The sequence below is a fragment of the Hyperoodon ampullatus genome (genome assembly GCF_949752795.1).
Source record: "Hyperoodon ampullatus genome assembly, chromosome: X".
NCBI lineage: Eukaryota > Metazoa > Chordata > Mammalia > Artiodactyla > Ziphiidae > Hyperoodon > Hyperoodon ampullatus.
Window position 1 is genome coordinate 107212350 of NC_136913.1, and position 22332 is coordinate 107234681.

Consider the following 22332-nt stretch of genomic DNA (forward strand, 5'->3'; position numbering starts at 1 on the left):
GGCTCATGAGTAGCTGATTTACAAGCAGTCTCCCTATCAGGTGGCCCTACAAGACCATTGGAAGCTTACAGGTTACATTAATTTTTAACAATTCCAAGTAATTGTAACCTAAGTGAGAGCCAAGATTTTAGGCAGTGATGGGTATTGGTATTTTTCTTCTCACATTTATATTTTCATGACTCTTACAATTCAATTATATGTCAAGTTGCTTCAGGCCTCATAGCATTCATTCACTTAGCAAACACAATAGGCACTGGGGTAGAGAAGTAAAAACACCTGGCCTCCACGCTCAGGTAGCCCCCTGCCTAGTTGGACAAGAAAACAATAGCGATAAAAGACAATAAAAGAACATAACAATAAAAGACAAGAAAATAACAATAAAAGGTGATAAGTACATGGTAAGTGAGGGTCCCAACATGTAGGTAGATCTGTCTTTTTTTTTTTTAAGGTTCTACTCTATTTATAGTTATTATAAAATATTGGCTATGTTCCCTGTATTGTACAATATATCCTTGTAGCTTATTTTATACAGAATAGTTTGTACCTCTTAATCCCCTACCCCTATATTGCTCCTCCCCGCTTCTCTCTCCCCACTGGTAATCAATAGTTTGTTCTCTATACCTGTGAGTTTGCTTCTTTTTTAAAATATTCACTAGTTTGTTGTATTTTTTAGATTCTACATTTAAGTGATATCATACAGTATTTGCCTTTCTTTGTCTGACTTATTGCACTTAGCATAATACCCTCCAAGTCCATCCATGTTGTTGCAAATGGCAAAATTTCCTTCATTTTTATGCCTGAGTAGTAGTCCATTGTATATATATACCACATCTTCCTTATCTGTTCATCTGTTCATGGACACTTATGTTGCTTCCATAGCTTGGCAGTAAATAATACTGCTGTGAACATTGGGGTGCACGTATCTTTCAAATTAGTGTTTTTGTTTTTTTCGGATATATACCCAGAAGTGGAATTGCTGGATCATATGGTAGCTCTATTTTTAGTTTTTTGAGAAACCTCCATATTGTTTTCCACAGTGGCTGCACCAATTTACATTCCCACCAACAGTGTACAAGGGTTCCCTAGGTAGATCTATCTTTAAAGGAAGAATGAGTTAACCCAGTACTCTGGCCCATGGTCCATAGGAAGCTGGTTCATTATAAGTTTCATTATAAACCAGTAACTTGGAATTCTGGGTTGTACATGAGAGGTGGTGAGCTTGGTTAATAATTAGTGAACTGCCAAGAGACAAAGCTACTCTCTCTGCCGGCAACATCTGATTTCTGAGCATTTAACCTGGATGCTCTGGGAGTGCAAAAGTGGAGTATGGCCACAATGATGTATTGTGCTCCAGTTACCATTTCTAGAAGTAAAAGCATCACTTTAAAGGAATTCAGAAAGCTGACTTTCCAAATAAAATGCATATGTTTAGATACTTTTTAATTATTTGTAGCTTGGGTTTAAATTTTAATAGGTGTAACTAATTTTTAATTTGTTCATTATGGAATAATCCTAAATATAGGAATTGTTTGCATGTTCCTTTACCAGGGCCTTTTTTGAAAAAGCTTTTTTGAATTATTTATGGTTTTTCATATTTTAATAAAGTATTTGAAAGCTTTATTTTTCTAATTTGTCTTAAAATATTCCTTTCAAAAATATTCAAAGATAGGTGCTATTAATATACTAAATAAAGCATCGATGAAGGTCATCTTACTTTTCTTATTGGACTGATTCACTGAAAAAGGTAAGTGCTTTTCTGATTTTGCTATTGTCAAATTTTCCAGTTGATGTGCCTACCCACTGTCTTCTTTTGCTGGCCTTTTATTCATCAAGTTTTTTGCACTTTTTCTTTCCTGGCATGAGCATCCTTGCTATTTCCCAGTACATAATAGCTTGCACCTTTACAGAAAGGTCATATCCTTGCCATATCTAAAATATTGCCATGTTAACATATACCTGTAAGATGCTGAGTAAAGGTAGAAAAATGCACATATATTTCTAAGTGCACACCTTTCTTCAGGAAAAAACGTATGTCAGCAAGCCCACAAGGAACATGACAGTTTATCAAATACTTGTTCATTTTCTCTGAAATTTGTTCTGAAGAGATAAGGTCAGTAGGGAGACAAGCTTAGGTAATTGTCCATTTGGCTGTTACAGGCAGGGAACCTTTGTGGTAGTACATAGGTAGAATAGGTCTACAGAGGATGCCTCTGATTAAGTCTTCTGGTATAAATCAAGGGCTGGATTTAAGATATTATTTGTGGTAGAATGGATAGAGAAGTTAAAATGTGAGAACCAGCTTTAAAATCTGTTAAGAATGTTTAGACATCAGCTTATGCTTTATTCGATTCACTTTATTGAGTTCAGAATCCAAAGTCTATTAATAATAAAACCCAGATTTGCCCTTGAGCATTTCAAGGTTACAGATGCCTAGTCTTCCTGTTAGTAGGCTATAAATTCAACTTTGTCGCCTATGTTTGCCCTTGCAGTAAATGGGACACCATAATTTTGCAGTTTGCAGCTCGGGGTGAAGTTAAACTGCCCAGTTTGGACACTTTCATAATTTGGGGTCATTGGCCCAACTTGTAGTAAAAGGCTGAATTTTCATCATTAGGTCATTTGCTTTTTAGATGAATATTTTTATGTGGAAAGAATATAACCTGATCGACTGGAGAGAGCCCATCAACATAGCAAATGAGACTTGAATTTGCTTTTCGGCTTTGTCACTGATTATGCCAGTGACCTTAGGTAAGTCAGTCTGTTGCTGGTATTGCATTTGCCAAATAGGAACAATTAAGTCTTGCTCACCTCACAGGATTATTGAGATACTAGAATTATATAAATTTACGGTAGTAATATTACTAAATGTTTAAATAGCATTGATATTTAAAGATCTCTAAAAGTGAGGGTGAATAGGGAAGTAACATGGAGAAATCCCTTATCTCCTTTATAATTCTCGCAACGTAGGCGCTCTTGCTTCTTTCTTTTTGTACTGAGGGTGGGATGCATATTTTGAAAAAACAATCTCCTGGTGTTACCAATATCCCCCAACTCCACTCCCCACCCCCGTTGCTTTTTGCTGATTTGGTGTGTTGAAACAATCAGGATTGTCTTCTGCTCTGTCAATCTTTTCACTGTATCTCTGTATATATCAGTGAATAAAAAGGCAGCAGGGCATTTTAGAGTGGTGTAAATTCCAGGATTCCAAGCAAGTTTCAGTAACAGGCTGTTTGGACTATAGGTACCCCATTACTATCAAGATGAATTTTGGAAGATCTGTTGGCCAGCCTTCCCAGTGTCAATCGTAAATGTCTTTTTGTGAAAAATAAGTGCCAATGGCCATTGTAACTGCCCAGGCCTTCAGGCCTCAGAAGAGTTGTTGTTTTTCAGTCTTTCCTGATTGCTTCCCCTGCCCCATTCATTCTTTGCCAATGTGTTGGGTTGCCTTGCTCTCTTAGCTCCCTCCCACCCCTGTTTTTCAATTCTTAATTTTCTTTCTATTGCCGAGAAAGGCATCAGCAGGACAGAGAAACTTTATGAGTCCTAGCCTAGAGGCATTTAAACTTGAAACAGCTACTCTTTTTTAATTTTTATTTTTAGTAAATGGTCATTTTTGTCAGAGATCCTATATGTATGAAAAATAAAAGTGAAGAGGCGTCTGCTTAGGATTAGTGCCTTTTTGACTTCTGCACCTATATTTTCAAGGTGATGTGGTTTTATTGCTCCCTGTTAGGGAGCCACTTTTCAAATCTCAGGTGACCAGACTGACTTGAGAATGCAGTTTGGCGCATGAATAAAATGGGACACAGTGTTCATTTGCAATTTTATTTTTTAAAAATGAAATATTCAAAGTACTTTTTTCTTTCAAATATCGACACATAATGTTTAACTTTAAATATTTACAGCATGTTGTTGTGATGCTCTTGTAGAAAAATGCATGCTTCTGGCCTGAAAGCCAGAGCAAAATGCAAAAGACCATTTAACTGCAGCCAGAGAACATGAACCTGTACAGTATCCAGTCACTTTTCAGCACAGGATTGAGAGCAGGAATACAAAACTGGAACCTATTGTTTCCTAGCAACATGGCTCAGGCCATTATAACACAATTTCCGGTATGATTAGAACCTCTAACTGTTGTTATATAGAAACTGAAAATCTTGGCATACACTGTAAACATCTTTACTTCTCATGAGAAAGTAAGCAGCTAAAAATAATATTTTTCTGACGTAAAGGCTATACTTCTCTTTTTCACCTTCTTTCTTACTGATGCTTTTGCCAGAAGAATAGTAAAGATTTAGACATTGTCATGAACCATACAAGTAAAATATTTTCAAGGACACAATCTGATATACTAACATTTATTTAAGAGGTTAAAGTCCACCACTAAATCTAAGGAAAGATTTTTTAACTGCCAAACACGTTTCCTTTGACAAATAATGTAAGATGACAACTGCCAAGACAAAATCCACAGCAAGTTTAACTCTAACTATTTTCAGTTACTGTTTAGGAAGTAATTTCTTCTTACACACGGTAGTATATTTGGTCCTTAATAGCTTTCACGTGAAGGACACACTGAAACAGTCACTATTTTGTGGTTGAATTCTTTTTTGTTGTTGTTTTTTTCTGGTTTTTTTCTTTGTTTTGTTTTTTTGTTTTTTTTTTGTTTTTGTTTTTGTTTTTTTGCAGAATAAAGAACCTTATAGAAGGCTGTGGAAGAGCAGTCTGAGATCTGAAGTACTAGTCAGGTCAGCTATGTGTATGTGAGTTCCTCTAAGAACACAAGAACGTTGCATCCAATCTGTAGCCTTCTGTTTTTCCACAAGCTATAATACATTCCAGTCTCTCCAAAAGTTCCTTTCAATACTTGATTACTGTACTTTTGCTTCCATTACCACTGAACTCCATTACAGTTGCCCTTACAGGAACATATCTTTATAAATGCAAAAACTTTGCCCTGACTCTCTTAGGTGCTATTACAGTAGGGCCTGGTATGGTTAAAATTTTTTTTTTAAAAAGGAAAGAGAGGAAAAAAAGTAGAAACAACATGATAGGATGCTTGAAACTGTGTCAACAGTAATGAAAAAGAACAATCTTACAAAAATTAGAATTGTATACCTCTCTACATAGCATGTGAGTTCCAAATTATACATCGTTAAGTTTTCATACATTTGGCTATGTTGTATATATTATATTATATATATAGTCTATATATTATAGATCTTCTAGATAAATTGACAGTAAAGGACACGCTTATTTTATACATTATTTTGTTGGGTTAAAAATAAAACATATGCCTATTTATATGGTGAGTGTTTTACTAAAAATTAGTATGAATTGGGCTTTATATCCCTTTCCTTCAGGAATCATGCTTCTAATCAGTAATGATTAGAATGACAACTAAAAATAAATATATTTAAATGTCTGTTCAACTGTGAACTTTTCAGCTCATTTGGCTCTCTAGACTGTAGTGCAAGAGTCAAAACAAAATAAAACAAAAAAAGCACAAATAAAATGGGCCTAACTAGGAAAAAGAAACAACCACGGAGTATTCCCTGCCTCCAGCCCAGAATATTCTTCATAGGAGAGCCCAACTGCTGTGCTCTCACTTGAACTTACTTGAATGGTGTGTGGCTGTGTAGTGTCAGCCACCTGTCTTCTGGGTATGAGAAATTCATATATTTCTCTTTAAAATGCTTTTACTTTCATCAAGAAATACAAATGAATTGTTCTTTCATTAATTTAAACTTCAGAACTACAAGTCAATAAAGGCATTCTTTGTAGTCACATGAATAGGAAGTGATGTATTCAATATCTCCATGTTCTTATTAAGAAATGCCAAAATGTTTCTCTTAGATTTACTACTCATTAGTGCTAACCTTTTGGGTTTTTTTCTCTTTCCTCCTAAAAAACTTTGGAAGTGGTAAAGAGAACAGTAATAGTTCAAGGCAGTATTAAAACCACAGCTCTAAGTGATAAAAAGTGCATTTTCTGAATATAATACAAATATAACCTTAAGAAACTAAAGGCACAAATTAAATAAATATGTATTTCAAACTAGAAATGCACAGTTCATGGTAATTACTATTAAGTAAAAGCTTCAAATACTTGTTTCTAATGGATATTTAAAGCAGTTTGAAAATGATACATCATCAGTGAATTGCAAAAAAGTATAATTGCTTAAAGTATAAGCAAAATAGACTCTAATATTGAAATCTTGGATTAGTGATAAAATACATCATCACATTTATGAATGCACTCTTTATATACAGTTCATAAGTTATTTTTCCATTGATTTAAAAGAACATCAGAGGTTCTAGGAACTTAAGGTCCATTTTTAGGCTGGTGTGGAGGTATTCAAATTTTCAACAAGTTTGCTAGTAATTTTAGATCCTGTCCTGAATAAATACTATACCATTAACACAGGCCTGATTCAGGGAAAAAAACCCCAATATGAGTTCATCATGAATTCTTTCTCTCTCTTGGAATACATGTGTAATCCCAACCTGAAGGTTTTGAAAATGAAATGTTTGGATACACCCTCCCCTACTGTCAGCGGGCCCTTGCCTTTCTCTCATTCTACTTTGCGTAGTTAGGAGCCAGACTCTTTAAAAACCTTAATGTGAGCCTGGATTCTGACTTTGCATATTTTCAAAAAAGACTGTCATCACAAAGCAAGGCAATGACCCCACACTGCATTTAGGTAGTGGCTGGAAAGAATCCAAACTGCGACATTCCATCATAAATTCTTCAGACATAGTGAGTGTCCAGACCTGGTGATGAAAGTGCTGAAGCTGGCTCAGGAGAATTTTCCACAGGCCACATTGTGCTGTCCTGTATTTTCATTTGTGGTAACTTACAATTGCACAGCAGTTTACAAACTGTTTCTTTGTCACTGGGCACAAAACTCCCAGCTCACCAAGGGGCTTCTTTTACGACAGGATTCATACAGATTGAGAAACTGCAGCTGATATTAACACTAATCCTGATCTTTTTCTGCATTTTAAGTGATCGTAGAACAAAATAACCCTTCCTGGAAAATAGCTATTTTCCTAGGCAGGAGAGATGATTAAATCAAAAATAAATGGGCGGGCCTCCCTGGTGGCGCAGTGGTTGAGAGTCCGCCTGCCGATGCGGGGGATGCGGGTTCGTGCCCCGGTCTGGGAGGATCCCATATGCCGCGGAGCGGCTGGGCCCGTGGGCCGTGGCCGCTGGGCCTGCGCATCCGGAGCCTGTGCTCCGCAACGGGAGAGACCGCGGCGGTGAGAGGCCCGCGTACCGCAAAAAAAAAAAAATAAATGGGCAAAGACAGAGAACTAAAATAACTAACCATATAAATTATCTTAGTAAAAAATAGTCTGCCTCTCTATAATTAGTTGAAATGTTTTAGGTTGGAAAGGACTCACTATTAAATTTCCTGACTATGGCTGGGAGATGTTCAATACAGAATTGCACATTTGAAAGATAAATCTAAGCGGGGTGAAACAATGTGGCAGCAACTTCCCGTGATGTTTAGTTTGGTCTTCCCTTTGGTACTTTCCTTTCACCTTAGTACTACGTCTATTTTTTTTTAAAAGGTTTTGGCTCTTATGAATTTCTGCAGTAGTAGTGAGTGTAATGTGTCGGCATCCCAGGCATGTATGCCTGTGAAAGCCTATTTTTTTTTGTACCAGAATCACACTTTGTAGTAAATTACCTTTCATGTGCACAAAACCATTGGATTAGTGTATAAATACTGAATCACGAATGTGAAACTATGACCAAAACACACCCTATATATAAATGACGAATTCCTACCCAGGTTAATAAAAGCTATGTTTTCATGACACCAGTACAGCTGGACAACTGAGTACAAAATGTAGTCAAAACAAGTTGGGTGGGAGGAGTTACATTGGCCAGCTGCCTTGGTATCATGTACACACGAGCAAATAGTGGCAACTGGGTTTGGTGACCACACCCACAGGGAAGCGTGGTAGACAGAACCCAGCCACCACACGCCAAAACACAGCACAACAACATGGCATCTATTTCAACAAGCAAGGAGGAATCATCAGGGACGAAGGGCAAATGGGTCCTGACTCTAGGAGATGGTGGCCGAGGACATTTTACACTTCTTTCAAAGTTTCCTATAACAGATCTGGAACACGTGAAAGAGCTGGCAGTCTTTCGAAATGCAAGGTTCAGATATGATTGCACCACCTTTCAAATAGCCCGCAAGTTCTGCCAAAAGCTGAGTATGAAACCACGTGTCACAATTGACATAGAGAACCTTGGGGTCTTTCTTTATATTTGAACATCTGCATGGCTCCACAAACTGAAAGCGGTGCTTGCTGAAAAATTTTTTTTTAGTTGTTTGAGTTCTACTTGTGTTATTTTGAATACTGCCACACAAGAACTAAAAATTTCTGTCATTTCTTAAAGAGTTTAAACAAACAATATTAAAATACCATCTTCCGTCACATTGAAAGGCAGTTGGATATGTTTTTCCTCCATATTTACATATACAGAGTTCTGATCTAGAAAACCAATACAATAAACCATTTTATGTTTTAAAAACAGGCAGTCTTTGGTGACGCAAAGGCAGAGATTTTTTTTGTTACCTCCTGCCTATTTCGCTCTGTCTCATAAAGTGAATATTGTTGGCACTGTCAGAAAGTTCTAAATACTGCTCAACAGACAAAACAAAATACCCATCATAACTTTGTACTCTCCCAGTGCTCAGCAGCTGCTGCTTTTCCCCCTCTGTCCATGCCCGGATACCCTCTTCCCCTTCTTGCAGCCTTCTTTGTTCCTTAGTCCAGGCCTGGGCCACAGCACGCTGTCTGGCGATCTCCAACACGTGATTCTTTTCCTCTTCGACAGTTGTCCCATACCGGATGTTAAAGCACAGAGCCCCGTGCTGGAGCTGGATATCTGCAAACCGTCTAGTCCTCCCATTCAACACCGAAGTCATCTGGGACACAGTGACATTGACACCATTCTCCAGAATGCGCCTCCCCCCAGTGTTACCGATGAGCACCAGGTCTTCCTCCAGAGACCCAAGCTTAATGAAGTAGTGCGTGTCCCTCCCCTCTATGGTAAAATGTAGGTTTTCCAGGTAATGAGCATTATTGAGAATGGCAGCCAGCCGCCTGCTATCTTCATTGGCTACTCCTATAATATCGGCTGTTACTATGCCATCCTTGATGGCGAATTTTATACCTTTGCCAAAAACAGAAGGAACAGCAGCAAACCTTGGTTGCTTCCCTCCTTCAAGGCACCGTCCATCATTATATCGGGGAGTCATAGGAAGTTGGTCCAAGGAAATGAAATTCCTGAGCTGTTTCTGGAGCTCACACTGGATACCCAGGATGGTCTAGGAAAGAAGAAAGGCACAGAGCAAAGGCAGCAGACGATTAGACACCTAGCATAAGCTTGGTGATTGTAGAAAGCAAAGGCTCGCCAGGTTGCTTCCTTCTCTCTTTAATTTGCTGGTTTGTGATTTAAAAACAAACCAAATTTGGAATCTCTTCACCAGAGCTTTGGAAAAGACTAACAGGTGACTTGATCACCTGGCATATATTTCTTGATATCTTGGTGAGTTAAGAGTTAAGCATAAGCAAATATGTTAACTTGATACCATAGAATCACAGAGTGAAAAGGCACTTAAGTGGGTCTAGCTCCCCCCAAACAAAGACATTTTATTTTTACCCATTCAACGGACACTGACTAGCTGTTTCTTATTGGATGTAGAGTAATACATTAGCCACAGTGAGGTATAAAGAGACGGTATAAGGCAGCATTCTTGCTTTCAAGTAGCTTATGACCTTATAAATCACAAGGGCAAATCAGCAAGTCCATGGATCTTTTTATGTGGTTTAAAAAAAAAAAAAAACGTTTTACTATGGCAGATTTCAAACATACTAAGAAATAAAGAGACGAGAATAATGAACCTCCAAGTATCCACTACAAAGCATCAGAAATTTTCAAAATTTTGTTAAACTTTTTTCAGGACGTTTAATTACAAAAAGCATTTACATGTTATATGTATTTACAAAAAGGGATATGCCTATAGTACTTACTTAGAATTTCGTTTCCTTTATAATTTTTATACTTGAATTTCAAGCCCTCTCACCCAAGTTTCAGTTTTATTTTGTTAAAGTCTTTTTTTTTTTTTTTTTTTGGCAAACACAGATATTCCTCTTTCTTTCAACTGAAAGATAAAGTACTTTCTTGTTTTCATTTGTACCACATTAAGTGATGGAATTATCTGCTGAACCTTGAATGTTTTGGTATTCCTATTTTTCCAGACTTTCTCTCTGTAATATTTATTATTTTGCTTCATTACTCTTTTTTTTGTTTGTTTTTTTTTTAACATCTTTATTGGAGTATAACTGCTTTACAATGGTGTGTTAGTTTCTGCTTTATAACAAAGTGAATCAGTTATACATATACATATGTTCCCATAACTCTTCCCTCTTGCGTGTCCCTCCCTCCCACCTTCCCTATCCCAACCCCTCTGGGTGGTCACAAACCACCTAGCTGATCTCCCTGTGCTATGCGGCTGCTTCCCACTAGCTATCTATTTTACGTTTGGTAGTGTGTATATGTCCATGCCACTCTCTCACTTTGTCACAGCTTACCCTTCCCCCTGCCCATATCCTCCAGTCCATTCTCTAGTAGGTCTGTGTCTTTATTCCCGTCTTGCCCCTATTTTCTTCATGACCTTTTTTTTTTTCTTAGATTCCATATATATGTGTTAGCATACGGTATTTGTTTTTCTCTTTCTGACTTACTTCACTCTGTATGACAGACTCTAGGTCCATCCACCTCACTACAAATAACTCAATTTCGTTTCATTTTATGGCTGAGTAATATTCCATTGTATATATGTGCCACATCTTCTTTATCCATTCATCTGCTGAAGGACACCTAGGTTGCTTCCATGTCCTGGCTATTGTAAATAGAGCTGCAATGAACATTGTGGTACATGACTCTTTTTGAATTATGTTTTTTTCAGGGTATATGCCCAGTAGTGGGATTGCTGGGTCGTATGGTAATTCTATTTGTAGTATTTTAAGGAACCTCCATACTGTTTTCCATAGTGGCTGTATCAATTTACATTCCCAGCAGCAGTGCAAGAGTGTTCCCTTTTCTCCACACCCTCTCCAGCATTTATTGTTTCTAGATTTTTTGATGATGGCCATTCTGACGGCTGTGAGATGATATCTCATTGTAGTTTTGATTTGCATTTCTCTAATGATTAATGATGTTGAGCATTCTTTCATGTGTTTGTTGGAAATCTGTATATCTTCTTTGGAGAAATGTCTATTTAGGTCTTCTGCCCATTTTTGGATTGGGTTGTTTTTTTTTTTGTTATTGAGCTGCATGAGCTGCTTGTAATTTTGGAGATTAATCCTTTGTCAGTTGCTTCATTTGCAAATATTTTCTCCCATTCTGAGGGTTGTCTTTTGGTCTTGTTTATGGTTTCCTTTGCTGTGCAAAAGCTTTGAAGTTTCATTAGGTCCCATTTGTTTATTTTTGTTTTTATTTCCATTTCTCTAAGAGGTGGGTCAAAAAGGGTCTTGTTGTGATTTATGTCATAGAGTGTTCTGCCTATGTTTTCCTCTAAGAGTTTGATAGTGTCTGGCCTTACACTTAGGGCTTTAATCCATTTTGAGTTTATTTTTGTGTATGGTGTTAGGGAGTGTTCTAATTTCATACTTTTACATGTAGCTGTTCAGTTTTCCCAGCACCGCTTATTGAAGACGCTGTCTTTTCTCCACTGTGTATTCTTGCCTCCTTTATCAAAGATAAGGTGACCATATGTGCGTGGGTTTATCTCTGGGCTTTCTATCCTGTTCCATTGATCTATATTTCCGTTTTTGTTCCAGTGTCTTGATTACTGTAGCTTTGTAACATAGTCTGAAGTCAGGGAGCCTGATTCCTCCAGCTCCATTTTTCTTTCTCAAGATTGCTTTGGCTATTCGGGGTCTTTTGTGTTTCCATACAAATTGTGAAAATTTTTGTTCTAGTTCTGTGAAAAATGCCAGTGGTAGTTTGATAGGGATTGCATTGAATCTGTAGATTGCTTTGGGTAGTAGAGTCATTTTTACAATGTTGATTCTTCCAATCCAAGAACATGGTATATCTCTCCATCTATTTGTATTATGTTTAATTTCTTTCATCAGTGTCTTATAATTTTCTGCATACAGGTCTTCTGTCTCCTTAGGTAGGTTTATTCCTATATATTTTATTCTTTTTGTGGCATTGGTAAATGGGAGTGTTTTCTTAATTTCACTTTCAGATTTTTCATCATTAGTGTATAGGAATGCAAGAGATTTCTGTGAATTAATTTTGTGTCTGGCTACTTCACCAAATTCATTGATAAGCTCTAGTAGTTTTCTGGTAGCATCTTTAGGATACTCTATGTATAGTATCATGTCATCTTCAAACAGTGACATCTTTATTTCTTCTTTTCCAATTTGGATTCCTTTTATTTCTTTTTCTTCTCTGATTGCTGTGGCTAAAACTTCCAAAACTATGTCGAATACGAGTGGTGAGAGTGGGCAACCTTGTCTTGTTCCTGATCTTAGTGGAAATGGTTTCAGTTTTTCACCATTGAGGACGATGCTGGCTGTGGGTTTGTCATATATGGCCTTTATTATGTTGAGGAAAGTTCCCTGTATGCCTACTTTCTTCAGGGTTTTTATCATAAATGGGTGTTGAAGTTTGTCGACAGCTTCCTCTGCATCTCTTGAGATGATCATATGGTTTTTCTCCTTCAATTTGTTAATATGGTGTATCACGTTGATTGATTTGCATATATTGAAGAATCCTTGCATTCCTGGAATAAACCCCACTTGATCATGGTGTATGATCCTTTAAATGTGCTGTTGGATTCTGCTGGCTAGTATTTTGTTGAGGATTTTTGCATCTATGTTCATCAGTGATATTGGCCTTTAGTTTTCTTTCTTTGTGACATCTTTGTCTGGTTTTGGTATCAGGGTGATGGTGGCTTCATAGAATGAGTTTGGGAGTGTTCCTCCCTCTGCTATACTTTGGAAGAGTTTGAGAAGGATAGGTGTTAGCTGTTCTCTAAATGTTTAATAGAATTTGCCTGTGAAGCCATCTGGTCCTGGGCTTTTGTTTGTTGGAAGATTTTTAATCACAGTTTCAATTTCAGTGCTTGTGATTGATCTGTTCATATTTTCTATTTCTTCCTGGTTCAGTCTCGGCAGGTTGTGCACTTCTAAGAATTTGTCCATTTCTTCCAGGTTGTCCATTTTATTGGCATAGAGTTGCTTGTAGTAATCTCTCATGATCCTTTGTATTTCTGCAGTGTCAGTTGTTACTTCTCCTTTTCTATTTCTAATTCTATTGATTTGAGTCTTCTCCCGTTTTTTCTTGATGAGTCTCGCTAATGGTTTATCAATTTTGTTTATCTTCTCAAAGAACCAGCTTTTAGTTTTATTGATCTTTGCTATCATTTCCTTCATTTCTTCTTCATTTATTTCTGATCTGATCTTTATGATTTCTTTCCTTCTGCTAACTTTGGGGTTTTTTTGTTCTTCTTTCTCTAATTGCTTTAGGTGCAAGGTTAGGTTGTCTATTTGAGATGTTTCCTGTTTCTTAAGGTAGGATTGTATAAACTTCCCTCCTAGAACTGCTTTTGCTGCATCCCATAGGTTTTGGGTCGTCGTGTCTCCATTGTCATTTGTTTCTCGGTATTTTTTGACTTCCTCTTTGATTTCTTCAGTGGTCACTTCATTATTAAGTAGTGTATTGTTTAGCCTCCATGTGTTTTTTTTTTTTTTTTTTTTTTTTTTGCGGTATGCGGGCCTCTCACCGTTGTGGCCTCTCCCGTTGTGGAGCACAGGCTCCTGACGCGCAGGCTCAGCGGCCATGGCTCACGGGCCCAGCCGCTCCGTGGCATGTGGGATCTTCCCAGACCGGGGCACGAACCCGTGTCCCCTGCATTGGCAGGCAGACTCTCAACCGCTGCGCCACCAGGGAAGCCCATGTGTTTGTATTTTTGTATGTTTTCTTTTTTTTTTTTTTTTTTAGTTTCTGCTTTATAACAAAGTGAATCAGTCATACATATACATCTGTTCCCGCATCCCTTCCCTCTTGTGTCTCCCTCCCTCCCACCCTCTGTACGTTTTCTTTATCAGAATAATTTTTTTTTTGGCTGCATCATGAAGCATGCAAGATCCTAGTTCCCCAAACAGGGATTGAACCTGTTCCCCGTACAATGGAGGCTCAGAGTCTTAACCACCGGACCCCCAGGGAAGTCCCATTTATCAGAATAATTTTTTTATTTTTTTTTTTTGCAGTACGCAGGCCTCTCACTGTTGTGGCCTCTCCTGCTGCGGAGCATGGGCTCCGGATGCGCAGGCTCAGCGGCCATGGCTCACGGGCCCAGCCGCTCCGCGGCATGTGGGATCTTCCCAGACCGGGGCACGAACCCTCATCCCCTGCATCAGCAGGCTGACTCTCAACCACTGTGCCACAAGGGAAGCCCTATTAGAATAATTTAATTTGTTATTCCCATGCTCTTAATGCCCTGAATTATTTTGCAGTTGGAGATCTGATGTTTTAGGTCTCTTAGTGAACAATTTTCTCTATATAGAATCCATAATTGCCCCCTCCCTTTTTAAAGATTTTTTTTTGATGTGGACCATTTTTAAAGTCTTTACTGAATTTGTTACAATACTGCTTCTGTTTTATGTTTCGGTTTTTTGACCATGAAGCATGTGGGATCTTAGCTCCCCCACCACGGGTCGAACCCACACCCCCTGCATTGGAAGGCAAAGTCTTAACCATTGGACCGCCAGGGAAGTCCCCCTCCATAATTGCCCTTGGTAGCCCATTTTAGAATTGTTAAAGTTCAGTTCCACTTTCTTCTTCTGCAGCAGTCATCAAGTCACACGTTAGTCTTTTCTTTTCCCAAAGCTCCAATTCCCTGATCCTTTCCTCATGGAAGCTTTTTTCTACCTCCTCATTAATCATGGACATTTAAGTGAATATTCAAGAAGACTCAAACATAAGTAAGCAAATATATGTTTCATGGTGTTGGATGCTCTTCTGTTTTTTTCAGCTAAATAGAGATGGTAAAACATATACTAACCTTTCCAGGATCCCACTCTTGAGTTTTTGTCTGAAGCTGTAGAAGCTCGTAAGTTAATTCCAAATTTTCTAATTCTGGTTTGGGAAATCCAGGTAGTACATTGTGTAGTTGGAAACCAAATAGCTCCAACCAACTTCCAATGTCTGTGAGACACAAATTTAAAAGAAAAAAAGATTTTAAAGCCCATACTTTACAACTTTTGTGGAAAGCTTGAAAGATGCCTCTCCTGCCTTCAGTATGTTTAGCCAATGGTAAGTTAGGGATAAACTCCCCCTTATGTCATCCACTCCAAACATATGATCCTTTCCCCAGGGAAACCTTTTGATTCATGGATAATCACAGAGATCAGCTCAGTTTACTGTGTGGAAATTCTCAATGTGGTAGTGGTAATAAGGCCACACAGACTGTGATGTTAGATTTACTTGATGCAACAGAATCCCGATTTTTCTTCTATGAAATTATTTGTAGAAACTTTTAAGAGTGAAAACTACAAAAAGAAAGCTTAAAAGGAAAGAGAAAATGTACTGGGATGCAAAAGCATCATGTTTTATGCCAACATACACAGTTCTGCTCACTCTAGAAGACTAAGGAAGAGAGTGACTGCACAATAACTTGTGGGCTAGCTGGCAGGAAGAGGAAGCATATTTACAAAGACATTGAGATTATGTGATAAACGAGTTTTCTCTTTACCTTAGCATAAAGTATTACACCGTTTAAATACCTGTGGTATACTTCACAACATCTTGAATTTTGCCAACTGGATAGTTATTTTCAAAAGAGTAGAGGTTGAATGGTTTAGGAAGGAGGTTCAACTGTTTCCATATGTGATGATTAGGCGTCGTCCATCTACCAGCAACAACATCATAGTCTCTTTGCCCCAGGTGCACTAATTTAGTAAGGAAATCATAGAGTCCTCCATGAAAACCAATGATGACCTGAAAGTCAGGGTAAGTGTCATGATAGATATCTCCATAAGGCGTGTACAGTATCTCTTTTATCACCTGACCTCGACTGCTGAACACGGCTAGCGGGGTTCCTGTATTATCACACGCTACGTAATATTCTTCACCACTGCTTAGCTCCATGGCAATAAGGTGACCTTGGAGATCATAATACAGGGATGTAATCTCTGAGCTCGTGTGGTTGTACAAATGAGTAACTCTTATGGGGTTGGCAAGGTCTGCATAAAAGAACTGGAGGTGCTGTCCTAGGCTGGACTTACTGGCGACACGTCGCCCAAGTCCGTCGTAGTAATACTGCACAGTCCAGCCAGAAGCCTTATTGTAGGCTTTCTGCAGCAGACCATTAGAATTATATTCAAATATGTCATTTCCCCTCTGCCTCAGAAAGCCATCTTCATCCATTTTATACTGAATTTCTCCTAGTCTGGTGATGCGATCTCGGAGGTCATATCGGAGAGGAGTAAGACGAGCACTATTCCCGTGGCTTAAGAGGTTGATGTTGCCATTCAGATCATAACTATAACGCCACTGGGTTTTATCATTTACAGAAACAGTTTGAAGTTGCCCATCAGCATCGTATTCATAGAAATATCTTGTTATATTGGCATCTACTCCTACTCTGATATCACATATTACCATTCGGCCCATATTATCGTATTGAATAGTCATCCAGTAGGCAATTGCCTTTAGGATTTCATACTGGACTTCAATGACTTGTCCATTGGCGTTGAAGATCTTGGTGTGCTTCATCACTGTAGTAGTTATGACCTGATTTAAATCGTAATTAATTACACTGAATTTTCCAAACTGCTCTGTTCTACCAGAGACATCGACATATCGGTACAGATCTATGGGCAAAGGGGTTTCATTTATCACAGCTTGCATGCTGGTGACGCGGAAGTTGTTGTAGCTGTAGTCAAACCGAGCATTCACAAGGCCTTCTTCACTGAATCTGAAAATCTGGCGCCCAATAAGAGGTCCTGAAGGGATCAAAATAAAAATAATGAGAACAAAGCTAGGCGCTCAATACTGAACAATCAGAAAGTTCTAGTGTTCTTTTCTTTAGTATGGATGCTTTTACATTCAAAATAAAATATTAGAGATTGACCTCTGATATCTAATACCTGGGCATCTCATCTCATAGATATATATATTCTCATAGTTGTGGTCACCAAATATGAAAAAAATTTAAATACTGTATATTATAGTTATAGAATAATTTAACTATAGGAACTTTAAAAGTAATAACCCATCCAGTAGTTGAGGTGATGAAACTGATATTATAAACATGCTTTTTTAAAAACAATTACGGACAAAAATACTTTCAGTTTATATAACCTGTGCTACAAAGTCAGAGAGTCAGGTTTTGACCAACTCCAGCATTCAAGTAACTGGATATGGGCATTTTATAAACCAAAAGGATGAAATATAATCAAAAGTTGTGACTTTTAAAGACATGTTGCCATCAACTGAGGCTTATAGAGGTTATATAGGGCTTGAGTTAGTTTCAGTGAGACTCATATCTTGCAGCTGCATCTTTGGGAAGATTTGGTGGTGAGTAGGGACTGGTACACAGTTAGACTAGGTACCTAGAATTCAACTTTCTTGAGAGCTGAGACATAGAGAAATGTACTGTATGTTTTTAAGGAATCAGCTTTCATGTCACTTATGTTTTTCATTTTCAATGGAAGATAATTTGATAATGCAAGTGAAATTTGGTTGAATTGAAGAATGTCTATAGGTTAATGCTTATATCTCAGACTGTGGCCAGCAAAAATTTCATAAGACTGATGTGGTTGTATACATCACCACCCTTTCACAACAAACCTGTTTGCCTGTATCTGATTGTGCAAATGAAGCCATCATGCATCAGGTGTATTGTCTTAATCACTCCAGAAGACTCTTCATATGTTAATGTGACCTGGGTGGTATCATACAGAATCTCGGACAGCCTTGCTTGCTTGGTGTACTTGTATAAAACTCTGCGCCCTGTCCCCAGCTGCAGGGTCTGTAGTAGTCGGCCATCTCGACTATAGTCTTGGATAAAAGAAGTGCTACTGTCTGGTGGGGAGTAGATGTTCCGGTAGTAGCCCACTGAAAGCATGGTTTGTAAACTGTGGCGCACCATACTAGGCATGGTGACTGAGAGCAGACAATCCGATTGGTCATACTCAAAGATATAACGCCGCTGGCTATGTAAGAGAAGCATCACAGACTGAAACGAGACAAAAGCACGACAGCATAATAGTACCATTGGAGTTCAGGAGATTAAAGAAAATACACATTCATCCATTCAACACAAATTTATGGAGCACTTACTATGTGCCAGGCACCGTGGTGGACCCTAGTGGATACAGTAGTGGGCAATAATGGGTCTATCCTAAACTTACAGTTTAATGGAAGAGAAAGACAACCAGTCAATTATAATATAGTGTGAAATGTGTTATGACAGAGGAAGTACAGGGCGCTTATGGGAAGCGGAGGAAGAGCAGCTAACTCAGACTTAAGAGGTCAAGAAAGGCGTCCTGGAGACTGGGACATCTGAGTTGAGACCTAAAGGGTGACTAGGGGTTGGCCAGATGAAGGCAGGGAGGTGGGTGGAACAGGATGGGGAGAGTATTCCTGACACAGGGCATAGCATTGTGAGGGTCAGGATAAGAAAGAGAACATAGCTTTTTCAGGGAATGACAGGAATTTTGTGTGGCCAGAGTATGGGTGTGTTGGAAGGGGTGGGTGAATGGCAAGAGATGAGGCCAGGCAGGTAGGCTGGATCTAGATCACACTGGGCTTTCTAAGCCATGCTAAGAAGTTTGGACTTTAACCTGCTGGCAACAAGGAAAACACTGAAAGCAAATTGAAGGACAGGGCAATCCAGTAGGTATTCCAGAAAGGTTACTATTGCTTCAATGTGGAGGTGGATTGGAGGGAGGTAAATGGGGGGCAAGGCATGCCTCATATTAAGTATTAGTCACCAAAAAATACTTATTGACTTTATAGAGTAGATGTCTTTCTGAAAAGTTGTATATAAAACATTACTGTTACAGTAGTCCCCTCCTTACCTGCAGTTTTGCTTTCTGAGTTACCCACAGTCAACTGCTGTCTGAAAATATTAAATGGAAAGTTCCAGAAATAAACAATTCATAAGTTTTAAATTGCACGCTGTTCTGAGTAGTGTGATGAAATCTCACGCTGTCCTTCCCAGGATGTGGATCGTCCCTTTGTTCAGTGTATCCACGCTGTATATGCTACCCGCCCGATAGTACAGGAAATATCAGTATATATAGGGTTCCATACTATCCACAGGCATCCACTGAGGGCCTTGGAACATATCCCCTGCAGGTAAGGGGGGACTACTGTATTGCTCTGCAATTCATGTTTTAAACTATCTTAGGGAAACATGCCATTAAAAGTGAAGAATTCTCTGGTTATGCAAGCCCTCTCCCCCAAACTGATCTGTATTTCAGAAACAGTTACTTGTTGAGGTATAACGCCTTGCACGTTATGGGTGTTTCATTGATATTGGTTTATCTTATTTTAATTTTAAATATAGACATAAAAAGAACAGTATTGTAAGGAGAACTCAAACCCTATTTCTAATTGAAAAGCATTTAAATCTCATCTTTCAATAAAAATAAACATTGTTGACCCCTGGAAATTCTGATATATCTCCCTAAGGGAGCTTTTACCCCTTCTTTCTTGAGAATTGGCTTATCAAGCAAAAAGATTTAGTTGAGTTTTATTTTCTGAAGTTTCTGTTATGAAAACAATAGGTATCTTTTCATTTTCTAAATATAAATTACATGAATAGTTATGAATATGAATTACATAAGCATATATAACATACTTTTAAATCTTCTAAGTATGAAATTATACTCTAATATTGAACATGCTTCTTCAAACTGCATGTCATCCTTGCTCGTCTGAGAGTTGATATGGAATCACATGTCAGTACTGTGAAGTCAAAGTCAGCACTTATTTGCTTGTTCACTTATCCTTTCCTTCTTTTCCACCAAGTACTCTGCCTGGGGATACAGAGCTGTGTGGAAATCCTATCACCTCATCACCTGTGGACACCCTGCAGCTCCAGAAAATCTGCTGAACAGAAGGCTAGAGACTTGGAACTCCTGCGTGGGCACGAGGACACAAAGGGACCACTGAGTCCTTGACCAAGGCAGAACTCAACAGAGCCTGGGAGGAAATTGGTGGGAAATGCCTTTGCATCACCTCTATGCTGAAAGCCAGATTTCTCAGCTACTTTCCACTCTCTTCTGTCACTATGCCATGAACAAATGACATCTGTCACCTGCGATGTGGGCCAGGGACAATCACCATATGGCTCGCACACATTATCTAGTACCAGCCTGCCTGGGCCAGGCCTTTTCCAGTCACTGTACCAGCCTTGCCAAACATTTATAGCACATCGCCATTGTATTCTCTCCCTGCTCTCATCCTCTGCGCTGCAGTAAACTACTGCCTGACCCTGTTCCTGGGTGGTGCTGATGCTGCGCTGTCTCGAAAGCTCCCTGGTCTGTTTTAAAGCTTCCTGCCAATGGCAAAAATGTGGATGATGTGATTGGAAATCTCATGAATGTAACCATTGCGTTGCCAGACTAGCATTTAGCTCTCACTTGCCTGCTTTTTCACTTTGGGTGGGCATTATTATCAGCTTTTTCAAAAATAATACTTATGAGTCCATCCAATGCCCATAGTGCAGCTATATGGTAAAAGGCCATTTCTTATTAGTTGAAACAATGGAGTGGGAGACTTTGTATTTTTTAAAAATTGATTGTGAGATCCGAAAAGACTGTGACATCATTGTAAAGAAGAAAACAAGAACAATCATGGCTGTATACTCATTTGAACACGAGTAGAAATGAGAAATGGCAGAAATTTGAAAAATTAAAGCATTTGAATGACCACCAGATGGCAGTCTGGGGCCACCTGGAAGCACAAGCCAAAGGCTGCATTCTCTCCCTCGAGGCAGCCTTTGAAAATTTCAGCCCCGAAGAGGCAATTTTGTGTAAATGTATCAGACTAAAGCATCTTATTAAATGATTATAAAATATATTTAAATGTATTTAAAAATGAAGTTCTTAAGAACGATTTTAGGAAACGGAAAGATGTAAATGTAAATTTACTGTAATACAAAATTTTAGCCCCACAAGTCTTCAAAATATAATTAACTCAGGGAAGGCTCATAAATCAAGATAGAGAATTAATGACCACACAGAGAAAATTTAAGAAACAATAATTGATTTTTTTAAATAGAGATGAGATCATTTAAGCCACCGCAGCTATTAGCCAAATAATTATTTTTCTCCTAATGGCTACAAACCATTGTGCATGAAAATGATACGAGTAATTTTTACTTACTCTAGAGGAAGTCAAACAATTTTTACAAAATTTCTGCACATTAAGGTGAAATATCTGCTGTTTGATTTTTAATATATCATGGTATAGGGATGGCAAGCAAATTTACAGAGGTACTACCAGAAGCATTTTGAGGTATAAAAAGAGACATATTTTTAAAGTTTGAGAATTCTTACTTCAAAATATGCTACTAGAGCCAGCCTCTTTGTCTTGCTCTGCCCCAGACATAGTGAAAGAATGTTCCAGCGAAGGCCATGTTAAAGAGAGGACTTAAAGAGAGCACGGGGAGGCAGAGAACCTCATCACCTCACTGGAAAAGTTACATGTTAACTGGATTTTGGTAAATTGAATATTCTTTACCTTTTCTTTCTTAGAATCACAATTTCAAAGTTGCTTTAATTTCCTTCCTTTTTTCCTTCCTTCCGTTCTTTCCTGTTTTAATTTACCTTCAAGTAGCAGTGACTGCCAGCCTTTAAGTTCTTCGACTTATATAAATACTAGAATAAATACTAGAATGCACGATTTAAATGGAAAGGAATTAACTTTTATTGAATGACTAGATGTGCTGGGTGCTTTATATTGTTATTTCATTTAATCGCTGCTTCTATTCAGTGAATTAATTATTATCACTGGTAATAATAATGTTAATAAAATCAATCTCGTGATAGATGATTTTTGGAAATTAAAGAACCATTCCATAATTATGTGTTTTGTAGGTTCTGAGTTTTGCATAATAGCATTGCTTAAGTCAGGGGCTATCTTGTAATTAGAGAACAAATTAAATGTGAAATCAAGAAAGGGAGAAATGTCAACTAAAAGGCACAAGCGATTTGGCTGTCTCACTGGTCAGTTGACTAGTCTTTGGAAGTCACTAGGGCTTTTCTCCATACATTG

General features: G+C 38.3%; 1 protein-coding gene across 3 annotated transcripts in view; it reads right to left on the reverse strand.

Moving 5' to 3' along the window:
• Positions 1–8593: 8593 nt before the first annotated feature.
• Positions 8594–22332, reverse strand: part of TENM1 (teneurin transmembrane protein 1) — a gene marked incomplete at both ends in the record, with an annotated part of 582495 nt that continues 568756 nt past the window's right edge. For all 3 annotated transcript variants that reach the window (XM_079727499.1, XM_079727498.1, XM_079727497.1), the window contains 4 exons: positions 8594–9352; positions 15107–15249; positions 15828–17048; positions 17896–18283. In XM_079727499.1, coding sequence (XP_079583625.1) covers positions 8594–9352; positions 15107–15249; positions 15828–17048; positions 17896–18283 — 2511 coding nt within the window. The remainder of the gene's footprint in view (positions 9353–15106; positions 15250–15827; positions 17049–17895; positions 18284–22332) is intronic.